Source organism: Gymnoscopelus microlampas (assembly GCF_963454915.1).
Source record: "Gymnoscopelus microlampas genome assembly, chromosome: 18".
Lineage (NCBI taxonomy): Eukaryota > Metazoa > Chordata > Actinopteri > Myctophiformes > Myctophidae > Gymnoscopelus > Gymnoscopelus microlampas.
This window is the reverse complement of record NC_139955.1, coordinates 18,392,364-18,411,683: the sequence shown is the minus strand read 5'-3', so window position 1 is coordinate 18,411,683 and position 19,320 is coordinate 18,392,364. Positions and strand designations below refer to the sequence as shown.

The window sequence follows — 19,320 nt, the reverse complement described above, 5'->3', positions numbered from 1 at the left end:
TGCCATTTCCAGGATTTGATTTCCAGGATTTGAGTCTTGAGTCGAACGAATTACTCCCGCGCAGACATCAAATTTCTCTTTTGGGCCTTAAGTCCCAAGACTCAAGGCCCAAAAGAGAAATTTGATGTCTCCGCGGGAGTAATTGGTTCAACTCAAGACCCAAAAGAAGGTGAACTGACTGTAATGATTCAAAATGTCATATATAGAATAGAAACCCCATTCAAACTTTAAAATGTTCATCCTAATATGGACATGTTTGCCTGAAAAGGGATCTTTGAAATGTTTCATTGTTTTAGAATAGATTTATAATGGAGGTCGATGGAAGATTTTGGGACCTCAAAAAAATACTTTCACCTAGAAACTCCATTCACAGTTAAAAAATCACACCTGTGTGAAGGTAGCGGCGCCTTTGATATATTTTGTCATAGATATATGTTTCTACTAGAGAAACAATATTAAATCTCTGTAAATTTATTTCAAGGCTTCCAGTGGCACTAAATAGTGCCATTGGAAGCGAATCACCAAATGCATTCCAAGGTAAGTGGCAAAAACTGATCTGTCATAGCTGATAGAGTGGGTACCTAAAAAATAAACTTTGTGTGTGCGTGTGTATACATGTGGTACCAGAAAGATATGTATGTGTTATGAAATAATCTATACAATTTATAAGCCGTACCCAGAGTGTTTATGTTCCGGACTTTTACAGTTTATATAAACCATCTCATTTTGTATTCATGATATAATATTGATGTCATGAATAGTTCCCTTGCCTGACCAATCAGAACGTTGACGGACCTGACCAATCAGAACCTCGACGGGCCTGACCAATCAGAACGTTGACGGACCTGACCAATCAGAACCTCGACGGGCCTGACCAATCAGAACGTTGACGGACCTGACCAATCAGAACCTTGGCGGGCCTGACCAATCAGAACGTTGACGGACCTGACCAATCAGAACCTTGGCGAGCCTGACCAATCAGAACGTTGACGCAAAAGCCAGGTATAGAGGGCTAATATCCGCTCTATACCTAAAGGTATAGAGCGGCTAGCGCCGCTAAAAATCACACCCAGTGGGCGGTGTGTGGTCATCACAACATGACTCACTTTAAAAAAAAGGATAAATGACTTTTTTCAGTCCATACTGCTATTCATAGGGCTGCACATGTGTCATGTGTTTCGCTAGCCAATCACAGTCCTGAATTTGCAAAGTCAGCCAATCACATTACAGTGGTGATGACACTAGCTGTAATGTGATTGGCTGACTTTGCAAAAGTATCGATTTGCATTAACAATGGAAGGGTTAGGGGGTATACACATTTTTTGGTCGGTGTCCAAAACTCACTTATAGGGGGCGGCTACACCGCCCCAAAAATCACACCCAGTGTGAAAAAAAACATAAAAGTGTTTTTTCCAAGTCCAAGTCCATACTGCTACTCATAGTAGCAATATTTGTTTATAGCCCAGCCAATAAGAATGTCCGGGAGTCCGGACAGACACACGGACACCCGGACACACGGACACACGGACACACGGACAAAGTCAGATATAGAGCGGTTGGCACCGCTAAAAACAAAAAAAAGGTAAAAGGGGAAAGCATGTCTGAAGAGGTGGGTTTTGAGGGCGGTTTTCAATGTGGCGACCTGGGAGTGAGTTCCAAAGGGAGGGGGCTGCAAGTGAGAAGGCCCTGTTACCCCACCCTAGGTTTGTCGCTTTGTCTTGGGGACCACCAGGAAGTTGGCATCACCAGACCTGAGGGAGCGGGAGGGGGTATGGCGGTGAAGGAGGTCAGAGAGGTACTACTACTTCAGAATTGGGGAAAATATGCATAAAAGAAGTGAATTTGAGGTTAAATGTGAACACTAGGGGGTGGCAATTGCCATCCCCTGAGACCCTAAATGATGTCCCTGGCATCCACACTGGTTAATGATAACGTTCTGCAAACATATTGAACATGAGTGTGCACGTTGAAAGTGACGCCCTTTCAATTCACATGACATGATATTGACCATGATACTGACATGATACTGACCCTGATACTGACCCTGATACTGGCTATGATACTGACCATCATACTAACACGCTACTGACATGACACTGACCATGATACTGACATGATAGCCTACTGATCATGATACTGACATGATACTGACTACGATATTGGTATTTACGGTATATTATTCTAATATGACAATTTCATTTAATTTAAGCTCAAACAACCTTTCATATTCAGTTAAATGTCCTTAGGACATTAGATACGTATGGGGCAGGGGGGGGGTATGGCCTAATTACTTTTTTTTTTTTAAGAAATTTGAAAACACCTGTAGAGGACCAACCTAGAAGAGTGAATGTCACTCACTCACTGAAAACTGTCCACATTGTTGAAAATATTGAGGTTGCAGTCATCGGCCACCAGGTCAATGGTTCCTCATCTGGCCAAAAACGTTTTTATTTTATTTTTTCCAGGTAAGGATTATAGGAATAGATGTCATTATACTGGGGAAGTTATGGTAGGTAAACCGTCATGTATCTTTAATTCAAGATAAAAATAAATGTGCTGGTGACCCCTAATGGACCCAAGAATAATATAAAAATTGCTGTGCTCATACCATTAAATCTCACTCCAAGGTTTTTGAAAAGTTGGTAGGCAAGGCAAGTTGCCCTGCTTTAAAAAGTTGTTCGAACGCTTCATAACTCTGAAAGCAGGTTACCAGTCTCTAGCCAAAATTCACATGTTAGTGGCAATGTACCTTTGAGTGACCGTGGAGATGACAGCCAAGTGGCTGACCTCACATGCCCAAAGCACATGGGTGGGTGTCCTCTTGATCTAATTTTAGTCACTGTGGCAGTTTTACAGACATATGCAACTCAATCTTCTCTAGTTGCATAAGGAAAGTCATGTGCAGCACATCACAGCCTTTTAATGTTGTTTTATTGACCTGAAAGCATGTTTCTTTGAATAATTGCTGCCGCAGTTTAGCTGGGAGTTGTCAATAATCTGTATGGATCAGGCAGGCTGCTATGCTGTAAACAGTCATCTGTACAAACAGGGTCATCTCTCACCGAGTTATAAATAAACAAGCAAACTGGCCAGGCAGGCACCATTATGGAATACTGATCTATATCCTCTCTCACTCACACACAATAACAATGCTGACACGTTCGGGGGTACATTATTTTTAATGCAAGATTCTCATGTCAAGCAAAGGTATCTAACAAGTCTTCATCCGTTCTATAAATATCATCACGATATTTATATTTTCTGTTTCACTTTCAAGGAATGTGTGTATTAAAAAATAATATTTTAAAATCATTTTATATAAGGAGGCAGCATGAAAAAACATGTGCAGGCATTGAATGTTTTGAACGGTAATCAAACATAAATCATTGTCTTTTAAAAATGCATTCCATTTATTGATTGATCACACATTGATCACAACCACAGCTACTTGTGCAAATAAAAGGGATACATTTCAAGCATCGGCTTCCTAAGAACAAAAGAAGCTTACTGGCATCCAGTGGTCTTGGTGGCCGTGTGTGTGTGTGTGTGTGTGTGTGTGTGTGTGTGTGTGTGTGTGTGTGTGTGTGTGTGTGTGTGTGTGTGTGTGTGTGTGTGTGTGTGTGTGTGTGTGTGTGTGTGTGTGTGTGTGTGTGTGTGTGTGGAGTGTGTGTTGAGTGTGTGTGTGTGTGTGTGTGTGTGTGTGTGTGTGTGTGTGTGTGTGTGTGGGGGGGGGGGGGGGGGTATTCATGAATAGGTCGGGGGAGGGGGCTATGGTAGTGTGTAGGAGGGGAAGGCAGGAGTCATGTCATGTAGAGGTAATAAGATAATAAAGTGCCAAGGAGAGCTCCACAGTAGGTGAGCCTGAGATCTGTGGTGTGTGTGTGTGTGTGTGTGTGTGTGTGTGTGTGTGTGTGTGTGTGTGTGTGTGTGTGTGTGTGTGTGTGTGTGTGTGTGTGTGTGTGTGTGTGTGTGTGTGTGTGTGTGTGTGTGTAGAATTGATTGAGCATGAACGTGCATTTGCTGAATGTACTGACACCTGTGTTAGCATATATTGTCTGCGCTGTGTGTGTATGCATTTACAGTACATGAACCTGGGCTTCAGGTTAAGCTCAGAAGCTCAATACAAGCGGCTACAGAGCAGAACCACCTGGACAGGTTCAGTTCTGACACCTCAGCTGAACCCGGTAGAATTAGGGCTCTGTTTATCATTATCATTATCTATAACTCATACACTTTGGAAAGGGGAAATCAAGGAAAGGGGTTTTATTTATGAACAAGCAAACGACTCACGGAGGAAATGAAGGGCGGGTTGAGAGTGCAAGGTTTAAGGCAGAGAGAGCGAGAGAGAGAGAGAGGGGACGGGGACAGAGGGGCCAGGGGGCTCGGGGCCGGGGGTCCAGGCACAGAGAAGGGGGCAGGAGGTAACGGGGTGAACAGTTGGTGCAGGGAGGGGGAGACATTATGTCAACATGTCCCACAGGCAGCAACAACACAGGGCCGTCCAACACGCTGTGAGGCAGGTGTCTCCTGTATCATCTCTCCTTCTGTCCTCTACCACATACACTAGACAGACCAGAGAGTACAGAGATTGAGAAGAGGGGGGGCGGGGGTGCAGAGGAGAGAGACAGAATTGGGAAGAACAAAATTATTGAGTCCTTTCTTTCACATTACATCAGTACAGAGATTATATACTCATCATCATTATTGTCTTCAGCAGAGAGGTCAATGGTCGCCATGGCTCCTTTGGTTTTGCTCTCATTATACCCATAATGGGGGATGCTCGTAACCATGGAGATGCTTTAGAGAAGGCCAAAGCCTTGTTAAGACAGGGTTACAGTTTGGGCCCTACGATTAATCAGTTAAATAAGGAGCCAATATAAGATGGACAAACTCTTATACTGTTTGTATGATCCATGCAATCCATTTTAGTCCGTTCGTAATTAAAATGGATGGCAGAATGCGAGCTGTGATGCAACTCTTTGGGAGAAAAAAATAAAAAGGATCGCAGCATGTTTGTCATTATCCTTGGTACAATCAATAAAGGAAAGATCAGTGATTCATGTTGGTTTGAGAAACAAATAAATAGAATATATGCATATATGTATTTACGCAATCCACTCAGTGAAGGATTATAATAATAGCTGGCATTTCCTGTATCAGAATTGGTGGGGTTCGGGGGAATCCCAAATTGTTCGGGCCCCAAGTTACAGTTTAGTAACAATATTATTGTTTCATAATAATAATAATAATTCCTATATCATTATTATAGGAAATTACTTACAATGAAAAAACAGTGACTATTAATGTAATGTGTATGACCGTCAATTTAGTTCATATTTTGTCAGGTAGTTGTTTTTTTCGTAAATGAATGCCCTACTTCATCATACAAGAGTGTCGCACTAATAGTGAAAATAGCAGATCTACAAGCTCACAAGGCCTCGCATCAAGGAACATACAAGGTTTCAATCCGACAGTGACGATATATTACTTTAATTTCTATAATTACTAAGTTACCCAATGTGTCAGGCCTTTAACCCATCTGCATCGGACTAGCCAACAGACCAAATGATAGCCGTTTCGCTGAACAAAAACACCTCTTTCACTCTTATGATGGTGATGGATCATTCATGCAGGATCAAACCTCCATGCAGCTTCTAACAACAGGTCATAGGTAAATGTGTTACCTAGGTGACCAGCTCATGCCTGACGGGAGCAAGCCACTTATCAGAGCTGGTCTCGGATAACGACATGACAATGATTTGAACTGGTTAATCATAAGCCAACCTGAAATAATGGTGTATTCTATTAAAATGACCCGCCGGCAAAATCCTCAATAGTAGCCTGTGTACAGGCTTATCTGTCGCCAGCCGCTGAATTGTGTGCCTAAAGAAGTGTGCTGTACTCCCCAGAGGCAGGCCTGCTGCTTTTGCATATTTAGTTTGAATATTTTCCAACTTGATATTTGCTTGTCGTTTTGCTACGGTCTACAGTTTGACTACAAAGCTTGGCTCACTCTGCAGGATGTTAACCCCACATTTTTTGACTAGAGCCTAACCGATGGCAGATTTTAGGGTCCGACGCTGATCCCATTTTCGTAGTGTCCTAGATAGACCATTGTTTCTCAAAGTGGGGTCTGGGGACCCCCAGGGGTCCTTGGGGGGGTACAAGGGGGTACCCAGCTAAATTAGTTACAATTAGTTACTAAATTAGCGTCACAATCATTTTAACCATATGTTATACTTTGGCTATTAAAAAATAGCAGATCTACAAGCTCATAGCGCGGCACCGAGTGCCGCACTATGAGCTTGTAGATCTGCAATCTTTGAAAAATCATGAAGATTTGTGCAAATCTTTTGCCAATATTTGAATATACATATTTACTTAAAGCAAACAAATCTTTGCTTTGGGGGTCACTGTCACAAAATATGAGATGGGGGTCCGCAGCCAAATATGTATAATTTTGGGGGTCCTTCACATAAAAAAAACATATGAGAACCACTGTCCTAGACCAACAATCAGAGCAGATGTTTATTTCCCAACGAGCTACAGCTAACCCTTAACCCCAACAAGTTGACTGTAACGCAAGCAGTATATTATTGGTTGCCAAACTATTCTTCCTGGTGCTGCATAAATGTATATTCTGTACATCTACAGACATTACATTATTCATCCATATCCGTTTGTATTTACTACATGAAGTTCAAGTTGAATCTTATAGCAGTACCCACCTGTGTTTTTGGGAGCCTCTCCATACATAGGGCCAGGGGGTGGGCCTCCCTGCCAGCCAAACTGTGGTTGTCCAGGATATCCCTGTCCCTGATCAGGATATCCCTGTCCCTGGTAAGGACCTCCAGGGCCATAGGGGCCTCCGGGGCCAGGATAGGGTCCTCCAGGGCCCATAGGACCAGCCTGGTAGTTGGGGTAGGCTGGGTTTGGCTGTTCCATGTTCACAGGGTAGCCTTGAGGCGGAGGTCCCTGTGCAGGGTACCCCTGCGGTGGGTAACCTGGGGCAGTGGGCCCTGGGCCCGGATACGGAGGGGGCTGCTCAAAATTCATCGGTAGACTAGAAGATAGTGGAGAGGAAAATGTTAAGTGTTTTAAAATGTAATCCACATCAATGTTCTAAAGCTTAACTCAATATGTTATAAATCAATGTAAGAAAAATCATGTTAGAAATCAAAGCAATACAACTTTTTTGTCTACTTTTTTATACAGAGAAGAATGTCAGTCAACAATTTATAAAAGATGGATCTAAATCAGAAACGTAGAATATGGCATATATGCGAAAAGAAAGTGGTATTAATGCATCCCTCGTGTGCCTGTGTGTGTGCGCTGTGCTGGAAATCTGGATGGGGGCACTCAGAACACAATAATGAGACAGACAAGAACTCAGATTTCAAAGTATGAGAGATTTTAAAGTATTCGAATACAGTGGAGCCAACGTACACATCTCAATGGGACATACAGGCTGACTCAACTTAAATACCCCCACACACACCTTCAGGGTGAGGTGTCGGCTCAAACAGCAGCAGCTAGGGAAGATGGCTTCTTGGTCATAAACCCAACAATTCAACTAATTTTAACACCCTTCTGTTATTTGACAACAACACATGGCACTAGGAAACTTCAGGTGTTACAGATCAGAACGTCTCCTCAGCTGCTAAGAGAGGTCATATTAAATGTTCACAGCTCAGAAATCCTGCTTGTCACTTAAAACTATGAGTTCTCTTAAATGAATAACATGACTCATTTAAAATCTCCTCGACAGCGCGGGTGTCTGTCTGTCTGTCTGTCTGTCTGTGTGTCTGTCTGTCTGTCTGTCTGTCTGTCTGTCTGTCTGTCTGTCTGTCTGTCTGTCTGTGTGTGTGTGTAGATGCATGTGATTGCAGAATAGTATCTGTATCTAGTATATCATATAGTACCTCCCTAGAGAGTTAACAGAGACACAACTTTTGGATGTAAAATGTGCAATTTCTTTTTTCTGTTAGCAGCCTTTCCATAGCAGCCTCAAATATGACGTTTCCAAACAGCACTCAAGCTGTTTTCTGTTCAGAACTAAAGACTAATCATGCAAGGGAGAGGTGGAAAGAGGAAGCACAATCATTAGTCTTTTGTCCAGAGTGCAGTGCCTCATACTACTGTATATGTGACCACTATTTCCAAGTGTGAGTGATGAGAACCGTGTGTGTGTGTGTGTGTGTGTGTGTGTGTGTGTGTGTGTGTGTGTGTGTGTGTGTGTGTGTGTGTGTGTGTGTGTGTGTGTGTGTGTGTGTGTGTGTGTGTGTGTGTGTGTGTGTGTGTGTGTGTGTGTGTGTGTGTGTGTGTGTGTGGCCTGTGCGTTGCTGTGGAGCTCGAAAAGTGCTGGTTGTTTAGAGACTAGAAGAGTCATAGGAGAACACGTGGCTGGTATTGATGGTGCAGCAAATGAGTATTGATTTAAACAGTTTCAGAATCAATCTATTGAAAAATGTCTAGTTGGGACAACAATAAAGGTGATTACTGCGCACACTAGAAGTGAGTATACGCAATGATAGATTGGTTGATTTTATTTGCCAACTTTAAAAATATAAATAGGGTTAATAGCCCCTAGGCATCAACAATAAAGTAATAATGACTTATTTCCATTGCGGGCTTTACTAGGCAATAGACAACACGGAAAAGACTGACAATACAACTCACTTAAATACACAGTAAAAACTAAAAATCAAAAACATAAAACCTTATGGCAAAGGCCACTAAAACGAAGTGGCTATACAGCATAGTATGAGTATATATACCGTTACCCTCCATTATACCACTGTCCATATCTGTCATTTATCTACTTTAAAAGTAGCTAAATACACTCCACATCTCCATAATGCCTCACTAACTTTCTGGACTTCTTTGTTCAAGATGTTTTCCATTGTAAATCTAGGATTGTTTTTAACTCTAAAGATGGACTGTACATGATCACCTGATGTGATTTAATAGTGTGCAGATTTTGCCATCTCGACTGACAAGTGGATGATTGCGCAGCTGGTGTATGTTTGTTTGTCAGAGATGGGGGGGGCAGGACCGCAGCAGAGTGTGCGGACATTCATCTGTTTATGGACAGATATAGTTTGTCTTATGTTGTGTGAATAGCAAACACAATAAAGTTGCTTTCCAGGCACACACACACACAGTCCACATTTAAAAAATACATTACAAGTATATAATATTAAAAAAAATCAGTTGCTTCTGATGCCATACATACTCGAAATAACAGTGCATGGCTCCAAACAAGTTTATAGAATGTAAACAACACACATGAACACGCACGCACGCACGCACGCACGCACGCACACACACACACACACACACACACACACACACACACACACACACACACACACACACACACACACACACACACACACACACACACACACACACACACACACACACACACACACACACACACACACACACACACACACACACACACACACACACACACACAATACAGTAGTATAGTATGATTTTCTTTCATGACATAGTATAATAAGCTTCCCTACTGCCTGGTATATTTATTATGCAGTGCATCTCCCCTGCCACTGACCCCTTCCCCTACCCAAAATAAGGTGTTGGATGACTATATAGAGTTTCGTTGTGATGGTATTGTGCCCATTCATGGCCCCACCTGTGGAAGAGATAGTGTGTTAGCCATCAGTCATCAGCCACTGGAGTAGTGTGGTGGTGTTTACCTGCAGAAACACATTGCCCTCTCCCTGTATTTGGGTGTTACTGTTTTCACTGTTTGTTTTGGTTTTCCAAAAACGTCCCTGCCTACCAAAATAAACAGTGAAAACACTGAGAGGGCAATGTGTTTCTGCAGGTAAACACCACCACACTACTCCAGTGCTGAGGGAAATGATGGATACAATATTTGTTGTTTTGTTGCACAGGCAAAGTTACATACAATGCCTTTAGAATGATTGTTTTAACTTTAACAACAACAAAAACCCACACACAAAAGTTCATAGATCTCATTAATGACCATTTCTGAAAAGAAATCACGAAAAATTGCAGATTCGCGGAATACTTTCATCTCAGAAACCATGATGACAAAAGTGTTATTATTCCAATATATATTATACAACTATCTGAATTAAAAAACAATATTTATCTGAACACTTCTCTTGGAGTGTGCTGGATTACTCGTGTTGTATTGTTCCTGCTCTAGCTGCACCCTGCACAACGTCCCCTAGACAGCTCACATGTCTTGGAAAAACACTTAAGACCTCTACACACTGCCCGACATTTGAAATGGTCGGCGAGTGAACAGATCGCTAAGCCTTTCACATTGCACGAGTTTCTCTCTTGAAATCGGGCTTAATATATCGTTGTGATTCTCGCACGATTGATAGGTCGGCGATAGGGGTTAACTGACTGCAAGATATTTCACCACGATGTGATCCCGACCCAATACATACATTTGTTTTTATTACAAACGTCTCACGAAAACGTGAAAGGCTCCCGTGATATATGCGCGAGACCGAGACAGGACGCTAATGATTGATATTAAATAATTCTCAATTTCTCTGTATTTCTCTCTCTCCCTCTCTGAAACAAACGTTTCAAAAGCCAATCAGGGAGCAATTCAGATGAAAAGCAGTGTTGCCGTGTCCGCTTGTTATAAGCGAGTTAAGCGAGAAAATATTGGTGGTTGCGTTTCTTTTTAGCTTATTTCCAAAGTGTAGTTGCTTATTTGGCTTTATTTCTTAATGTTTTTTTTTTCTTTGAAAATAGCTGCGACGCGTTGTGAGCTTGTAGATCGGCTATTTTATTTGTATATAGGTTTAAAGTGCTCATGCAGCCCATAGTCGCTTTTGTTGGGCTTGTTTTCATATACCTGGTTGCTTAATTCTGGCGCAAAACCAGGCAATACTGTTCAGAGATACATACATGCGTTACACACACACACACACACACACACACACACACACACACACACACACACACACACACACACACACACACACACACACACACACACACACACACACACACACACACACACACACACACACACACACACACACACACACACACACACACACACAGCAAGCCCTCGCTGGCTGGTACTGTGCTTTGATTGGCTCTAGCACGGCTCTCATCGGATCCGACAAGCCCAAATATCCAACATGCTAGAAAAGTAAAAATTATCGGGAACGGCTCACCGAGCGCAATTTATCGGGGTGTTTCTTCTCGGAGTACCTTACACACTGCGCGATCAACACCTCGCCGAGGAACGCCCGATCTGGACTGAGATCGGTGGTTTTCTCGGTGATCACCAAAAAATATCCCCGAGAGTGAAATCGGGTCAAATATCGTACAGTGTGTAGAGGTCTTTAAGCAGCCTGCCTGTCTAAGACATTTCAATACAGGAAATCCCTGATTCTACTATGGCTTCCAAAACATATCCTACTACACCAGGGTGGGCAACCATGACTGTAAGATTGACTGTCGGTTGCAGAGCATTTTGGAAACCCAGACAAAAAATATCCATTCTTATTGTCTGCTGTCCAATCACACATGTTTTCTGGTTTGAATGTGTCATATCAGGGAGCAGCATTACCTTTTCATTTATTTGTCAGATATTTCTTTAATGTTTATTTTATTTGAAAGTGAAATATCCCTTTAAGGGTAATACATTTTGCCACTTTTCAAGATCACTGGCCGAACCACCGTAACGAATACAAGAATGGTCGGCCCCCAAACCTACGCGGCCTCGGTCAAATCCGGAGCGGTCAGCACCACGTATTTCTGGCTACCAAAACCTACTTGGCCCCCGGAACACACGGCACCAAAGCCTACTCTGCAACCTCGGAACGGTTTGCACCAGGTATTTCTGGGCACCAGAACCTACACGGCCCCGGGAATACAACACATTCTCACTCCCAAGACGGCAAACGTTTGACGTCTCGGGGGTACCGAGACTAGGGGGACGAGACTAGAGTACCGAGACTAGAGTGGTGCTGAGTCGGCTGAAGCGGACTTCGCAACGTTCGGTAGCGACTCGCTCGGTGGTGCCTCTCGTGGCTCATGTCCACTTCAGACGGCGCGCCGCCGTCGATTTAACTTTTGCTAGATCCTAACTAAATATTAGGGGTTGTAGTCTGTTCTCACCAAGCGGGCCAAGTGCTCCGCCTCGCTGGTGCAACTGTTCTCACCATGTTCTCACCAAGCAGGCCGAGTGGCTCACTGGCTTTAATGTAAATTAAAGTAAATATATAACTACTATAACTACAGGGGCTGACACAAAGGACTCAAAAGCAACCGAAAGTGGCGCATGTGGGGGAGGGGGCACATTCAAGCACGTGTGCATATGTACACAACTGTGAGTGTGCTTGTGTACTTTAGTGTACAAGTGAGTGCTCCCCTCACGTCTGCCGGTTTATACTTTAAACTTTTAAGTGATGTTGATCTTTGGTAGAACCCTGGGCTGTATATACCGTACTATACAGTGTAGCTGGCCAAGAAGGTTGCCTACCCCTGTACTACACAATGACATCTACAAATCTATGGGCCTACAGTACTTATACATTGTGTTAGTTCAGGCAGGCCATGTACAGTAACAGTAGACATTCAAGCTCCTAGCTCTCTGAAAGATAGTCAGCTGATGGCTCAGCTGATTCACACACCAATGAAATTCATTCTCACAGACAAGGTTGGTCTTTTTAATGACAGCCCCCCCCCCCCCCCCCATACTACGCACTCTTCATCCTGACACTGCATGCCTGCAGTTATCAGTAAGCTACCAGCTCCACCTGATTCAGTAGAACCAGTACTCTGTTGTTGATCATAATGATGACACTATGATAACCATTGTATTATTATAATTGTTGCTGCAGGCTCTGTTCGGTCTATATCCCTAAGGGGATTTATTGCATGCCCCACGCTGCATGATAAATCATTGTGCAACACAAATGTATTGCATTGTTTAAGCTGCTAATAATAATAAATGTAATAAATATGAACTTTGATGAGAGTCGTCCTAACTGAACTATGTTCTGGGACATTGCTTTTCAAAGTGTAAATGTAAATGCTTTTCAAATTAACCCATTGAGACCTGAAGCCGATTCTACATGTCTCCTAAATCTCAACAGTATTCTGAAAAACGTATGTTTCTATATCAGTGGTGCTCAATCTTTTTCATGTCAAGGACCCCCAAAACTATATGTATTTGGCCGCGAACCCCCATCAAAATATGTTGTTCCAGGGACCCCCCAGAAGCAAAGATTTGAGTTAAAAATGTTCGCTTTAAATATATATATATTCAAAGATTTGCACACATTTTCACGAATTTTCAAAAATAGCAGATCTACAAGCTCGTAGCGCGGCACTCGGTGCCGCGATACGAGCTTGTAGATCTGCTATTTTTGAATAGCCAAAGTGTAAAATAATGCTTTTTAGCTCAAATCTAAAAATGACACAGTTCCAGGTCTTAAAGAGGCATGTACACAAGAGTGTTTCAGAAATAATCTCCGCCTAATATACTTTAACACGCCATATCACATGACCATTCATGTACATTTATTGGACATGCACGTGTGGGTGGAGAATAGAGATTAAGAAAATAAAGGATTCATGGTGAACTTTGATCTCTGTAGAGAGAGGCTTGACCAATGGAGGATTGAATAGCAATGTCTGTGGGAAAGGTCCACCTTAAAGCACTGGTAGTCAAGGCTGACGTGAAATGTTTTATTCCAGAAAATTGACACATGATAGGGATGTGACAAATCAAGGAAGGACACGTTGTGACTGATAAGACCCAATCAGGAAGCAAAAGTGGGTGTCTGTGTCAATGTTTTCAAAAGTCTCTGTTTCCATCTGTCCAAATGCCAGAGTAGTGTAGACACTACAGTGCGGTGTAAACGTAGTAAAGTGTATGTGCTTTAAAACAACAACAAAAATGTGTGGCTAACAAGGGGTAACAAGGCTTGAATTCACAAGCAGCCAAGTGCTGAACACAATGAGACAGTGGGACCTAGACAATCTTGTCTTGCTGTTCAAGAACGTTTCTATGACAGCCTTTGAAAGTCCTCTGCATGTTATATTTAAAACATCCTTTTAAGTTAAAGCCAGTGGTTGAGGTGAGGTGTCCCTTCTCTTCCATTAAGAAATCTTGACCCTAGTGTCGGGTAGGAAACAGACTGGTTGACAATGCCAGTAAAGATATTTGAAGCACAGGATTGGATGCTAGATGTGCCATGGGTCTGACACCATCTTTGTTGTAGTTTAGACATTGTTCAAATTAAATTAACAATCAGGAGAGAGGAAAAATTATGACCAACGGGCATTTAAAAAAATCCAGATCCAGGCCCTCAGGGTGGGTTGATAAGTGAAGGCTTTTATTACAATTTATCTAGGGACATTAAAATATACCAATGCGTGTTGGCTTGCTCCTTCTTCAGAGAAGACGGCGCAAGCCACGTTAGCTAAATGTAATAAAGGCCTTTTACTTGTTTTTTAAATAATAAGTTAATAACATTTCCTCTCTCTTAAATATTATTCCCTTCCATGAGGGATACCAGTTGTGCTCCTATAACTTCTTCCTTCTTAAATTGTTACAATATCTGAACTGTAATAAAAATGGTGGCAGCTTTGACAGGAGAGAAATCAAACTTATGGATTGAATTTGTTTTTGCTTTAAGAGACTAACAGGGCCTTGAACACACAACCTCAGTCTCCACTCAATACCAATTTCCTAGAGCCCCATTAGGAATTGTATTCCTCTGGGTATTGATATGAGGGGACAAAAGCACCAAGCAAGGTGATGCAACATCTGCCTATGGCAACACAACATATGGCCTACAGCTACGACGCGTCCCGTAATCTCTAATACAATCATGTCTTATGTGGCTCATGACACCATTGATGCAACTGCTGCCTATGACGACCCAACATATGGCCCATCGTCACGACTCCTAGTCCCTACATACGTCCGTACAATCATGTTTTACAAAACACCTAGCCAAACCACAGATCAACTGCCATCATTATCGCATTGAGCCTTGATTAAGGCACAATGAGATAATGTGCTGTAGAAGCTTTACAAAGCTAGCAGGAGGTGGCATCAGGCTGTGCTATCGTTTGACCAAGTGAACTGAGACAAAGGAACCCTCTGAGACAGACAGACTGAGCCAAAGGTGTAACTGTACACTGGGTACTTCCTTACTTATTCAAAGACAGGAGTACAAAACACGTGTCACGTTATCAGGGGCCCAGTTTCATATTTGTGTGTGGCATAGTGTCTGAGCTCATAATCACTATGTAGATAGAAGGGTGACATCAATGCATTTTGATGTCAAAAAGACATTTTAAGTCATGATGCATGTATGCACATTATGATTTACTTGAGAATTATCAATTGTTCCCGATTTCCCAAACAAGCAATACTGTCATATGAGGACACAGACACCTTAGCCTATCATCGGTTTCAAACCTGGCATCCATATTTTGGGCATGTCATTATAAGTGAATATTTTCAAAAAATAGCCGATCTACAAGCTCACAATGTATCATAACGCGACTCACTGTGATCTGTTAAGTTCTCTATTTATTTATGTTGAATTTATTTTAAGTTTCTCATGACATGCCCAAAATATGGACACCAGGTTGAAAGTGGTTAACCCACATCACAATGCCCACGTGGGAATATCACAAGAAAATGAAAAGGTTTTGTGTTGCAACTCAGCTCAACTTTTTTCAAGACTCCTTATTTAGCCCCTTTATCTATATGTACACTGTAAACATCTAAACAGCAGACCGCTTTCCTCAAGCCGATCCCCTAAAGCAGGCGCGTATCGTCATTGGGGCCAACAAGGCCATGGCCCGGTCTGTAGACCCAGCTTGCCCCTGTGTAGGGGCAAGATTTAGTAACTAAAAAACTAAAAATCAACATTAGCAGCCCCTCACCCTATTCTGTTGTAGCCGACCACAGAAAGTCGCCTTTGTTTTCAAATGGGGCTCATTTGCATTCGGCCGAATTGTTAATGAGTGGCCATTAGGAAACCAGTTGAGCCGTCAAACCGGTTTCCCCCCCCCCCCCGGCCCGGTTCTGGCCCGGTCAACGTTAGAATCCACCAAACGCCACTGCCCTAAAGCCTGCCCAACCTCCACAATCAGTGGAAATATGGTGTTGACATCCTTATTACATGGTAATTTGGGTTCAACTCAATACTGTGCCGATGCGATTGGCAGACAATACACTAGTTAACCATTACATTACATATTTGCACTTTATCCAGGTCAGAATATCAATGCAATCAAGTGCAATGACTGGCAGGAAATAAATCTCCAATAGCAATTGATCACATTATTTTGATAGCCCTAGTTTGGTTATAAGGGTGGTTATCTCAAAGCCAATCAAGTCCTATGTATATTTTAATTTAAAAGCAGTGCAGGTCAAATAGGCCAAATGAGGAAATGGAAGGAGTACAAAGCTATTATCTCTGGAGTATCACAACACATGGTGTGATTTGACTTCCTCTGTCATTTTAGCCATGTGCTTAACTACAGTATCTTTTTTGTACCAAGGTTGTTTCTGAAGTGAAGCCCACACATTTCACCTCCTAAGAATGTTCTAAAACCTTCTCTATGCCAACCACTATGGTGACTCTGATTTTCTGATCTGATCTGAACTGATTTTCAAGCTAACAATCAGTTCTTGTTGGCAAGCAACACTGTTGTGTTGTGTGATGGAGCATATATACATTTAACGTATAGAACAGAAAGCTCCCCAGTGTCTTTTTGTTATTTTGCACATAACCACTTAAACCCTTGGCCTCTATACTTGATCCACACCTTTTTTTGCCTTTTACGGAAATTACGTATCTAGAAGCTCACAAAGTGACACAACATGGCGCATTGTGAGCTTGTAGATTGGCTATTTTCGCCCAATGTCCCCCCCCCCAGAGGGAGGGGAACAAGGGTTAAAACCACACTAATAAGGTGGTTAGATACAAGTATTGACACAAGGATTCAAAGATTTCACACACAAACACATCAACACGCACACTTACTCACATATTGGCTCTGTCACTCAGGAGGTATACATTGCTGATACTCTTACACTTGAAAAGAGCAGTAAAATTCTCAAATGTCAGCCACTCTTCTCTGTTAAAAAGCCAGGCTGACTGTCTGATTTTAGCACCAGCTCATCTGGGTCAGCTGTAACCAGAGGGTTGAATTACAGTAGAGGAAGACTTTTTAAACCACGCTGTTTAAAAAGAATTATGATCTATGAAAGGACACCGTTTGCGTTTACTCTAACATTACCTAATTGTACTTCAATAACTAAAAGACTGCAGCTTTGGCTCTCTGTGTGTGTGTGTGTGTGTGTGTGTGTGTGTGTGTGTGTGTGTGTGTGTGTGTGTGTGTGTGTGTGTGTGTGTGTGTGTGTGTGTGTGTGTGTGTGTGTGTGTGTGTGTGTGTGTATTGGCAGTGGCCCCACAGGAGACCGAATTGAACATCAGTCGAATACTGAGACAAACCCATCCAGGGATGTAAATTTCAGCTGTCAATTCGGTCGATGACTTCTACACAGAGAGAAAGCTACATTTGATTAACTTCTTTGTAGTAAAATATTATGACCTTTTAACTGCGCTTAGTGTTGGAGTTGGGTATCCCCAAGCCCCGGGGAACAAACTTGGTAACATGAGATCACTTTTATGTTCATATCTGATGCCTTTGTGTATGACCTAGCCAATGCACAGGAAGTAACACATTCTATGTAGTAGAAATGATCAGATTTACAATAACATTGCCAACAAACAGCCATGATCCAACAAATACATGTATTGTGTTTCTGCTATTGAAATGGAAATGTGCTTCAATTCTGTTGGCTATGTACGCCTACACAAAGGTAAGAAGGCAAGAAAAAATATTGATTTCTGCCTGATGAGACATGGGAATCACAGTAGACTAAACAGGGGACAGTTCCGCCTATGGTAAACTGTTCTTGTGTGTGTGTGTGTGTGTGTGTGTGTGTGTGTGTGTGTGTGTGTGTGTGTGTGTGCGTGTGCGTAGTAAATTAAGTGAATATAAGTCTAGATGAATCACAAGACAAAGCAACACACACACACACACACACACACACACACACACACACACACACACACACACACACACACACACACCCTGATTCAAGTGAATGACTATGGCAAAATGCTAAGGATCACTGGGGTACCATCATCACGACATTTTAAGCAGATGTTTTTCCTCACCAGCATATAAAGAAGAATGTTCATTTTCAACCAGAAAATGTACTAATTATTAAAACGTAGCAGTGCAATAGTGTTAGTACTGTAATACAATCATGTGATCATAAAGCAAATACAAGACGCACCTGCAGGCAGGCCACAGCCCGCTATCGGGTTGCTAAGTTGTTCTATATATTCTTACAGTTATAGAATGAAACACAGTTCCACCAACCTACCTTTAAAGGCAGTGTGGTCAGATTCCCTGGTCAGCAGCTGCGGTACTTTCTCTTCTCTCACACGGACCTTCAAGGTTTACTGTTGCTTTTCTTGTGTTTTTACCGCATTGAGGGACCCTCGTCTCTCCTAAAAGAACCAGTGCGTATCTGTTCTGTTGTGTGGTCCGTGACGTCATCCTCACGGCATCACGATCACAGGGTCCGCTTGCTGCAAGTAGTAACGGCTGCAACCTTGGATGACAGGTCTGCAGATCCTGTGTCTGCAGACAGGTCTGCAGACACAAGCCACCTCCCTACTCCTCCTAGTGGCAACAGTGTATAGGGAACATCCTCACATATTATACTTTTCAGTCCATGCCACATAGACTGTATAAAATTAAAATTAAGTCCACCCTCATGATTTGTTTATGTATATTATACTTATCAGTCCATCCTCATGATTTGTAGATCGAATTACAACGCCAGTTCCTCTAATTACAACGCCAGTTCCATCAGCATGATTTGTAGATCTTTTTTTTTAATGTTTATATACTTATATTATACTTATCAGTCCATCCTCATGATTTGTAGATCTAATTACAACGCCAGTTCCATCAGCATGATTTGTAGATCTAATTTTTATCCGTTATACTTTATGTTTATATACTTATACCATGTTACTGATACTGACCATGGTACTGACCATGATACTGACTATGATACTGATACTGACCATGATACTGATACTGACCATGATACTGATACTGACCATGGTACAGACCATTGTACTGCTACCGACCATGGTACTGACCATGGCACTGACCATGATACTGATACTGACCATGATACTGACCATGATACTGACCATGATACTGACC

General features: G+C 42.2%; 1 protein-coding gene across 1 annotated transcript; it reads right to left on the bottom strand.

Moving 5' to 3' along the window:
- Positions 1-3,160: 3,160 nt before the first annotated feature.
- On the bottom strand, positions 3,161-18,624 carry LOC311065506 (cysteine-rich and transmembrane domain-containing protein 1). The gene is made up of 3 exons (XM_084085888.1): positions 18,464-18,624; positions 6,729-7,063; positions 3,161-4,563 (listed from the first exon to the last, which is right to left on the bottom strand). The coding sequence occupies exons 2-3, from the start codon at positions 7,054-7,056 to the stop codon at positions 4,460-4,462; spliced, it is 432 nt and encodes a 143-aa protein (XP_083942014.1). The 5' UTR covers positions 7,057-7,063; positions 18,464-18,624; the 3' UTR covers positions 3,161-4,459.
- Between the last annotated feature and the right edge of the window lie 696 nt (positions 18,625-19,320).

Bases quoted from the DNA above. Each gene is read 5' to 3' on its own strand.
- LOC311065506 (XM_084085888.1), bottom strand. From the start codon at position 7,056: ATGAATTTTGAGCAGCCCCCTCCGTATCCGGGCCCAGGGCCCACTGCC. The intron at 4,564-6,728 runs GTGGGTACTGCT...TGGTCTGTCTAG, and splicing joins AGAGGCTCCCAAAAACACAG to TGTATGTGGTAGAGGACAGA.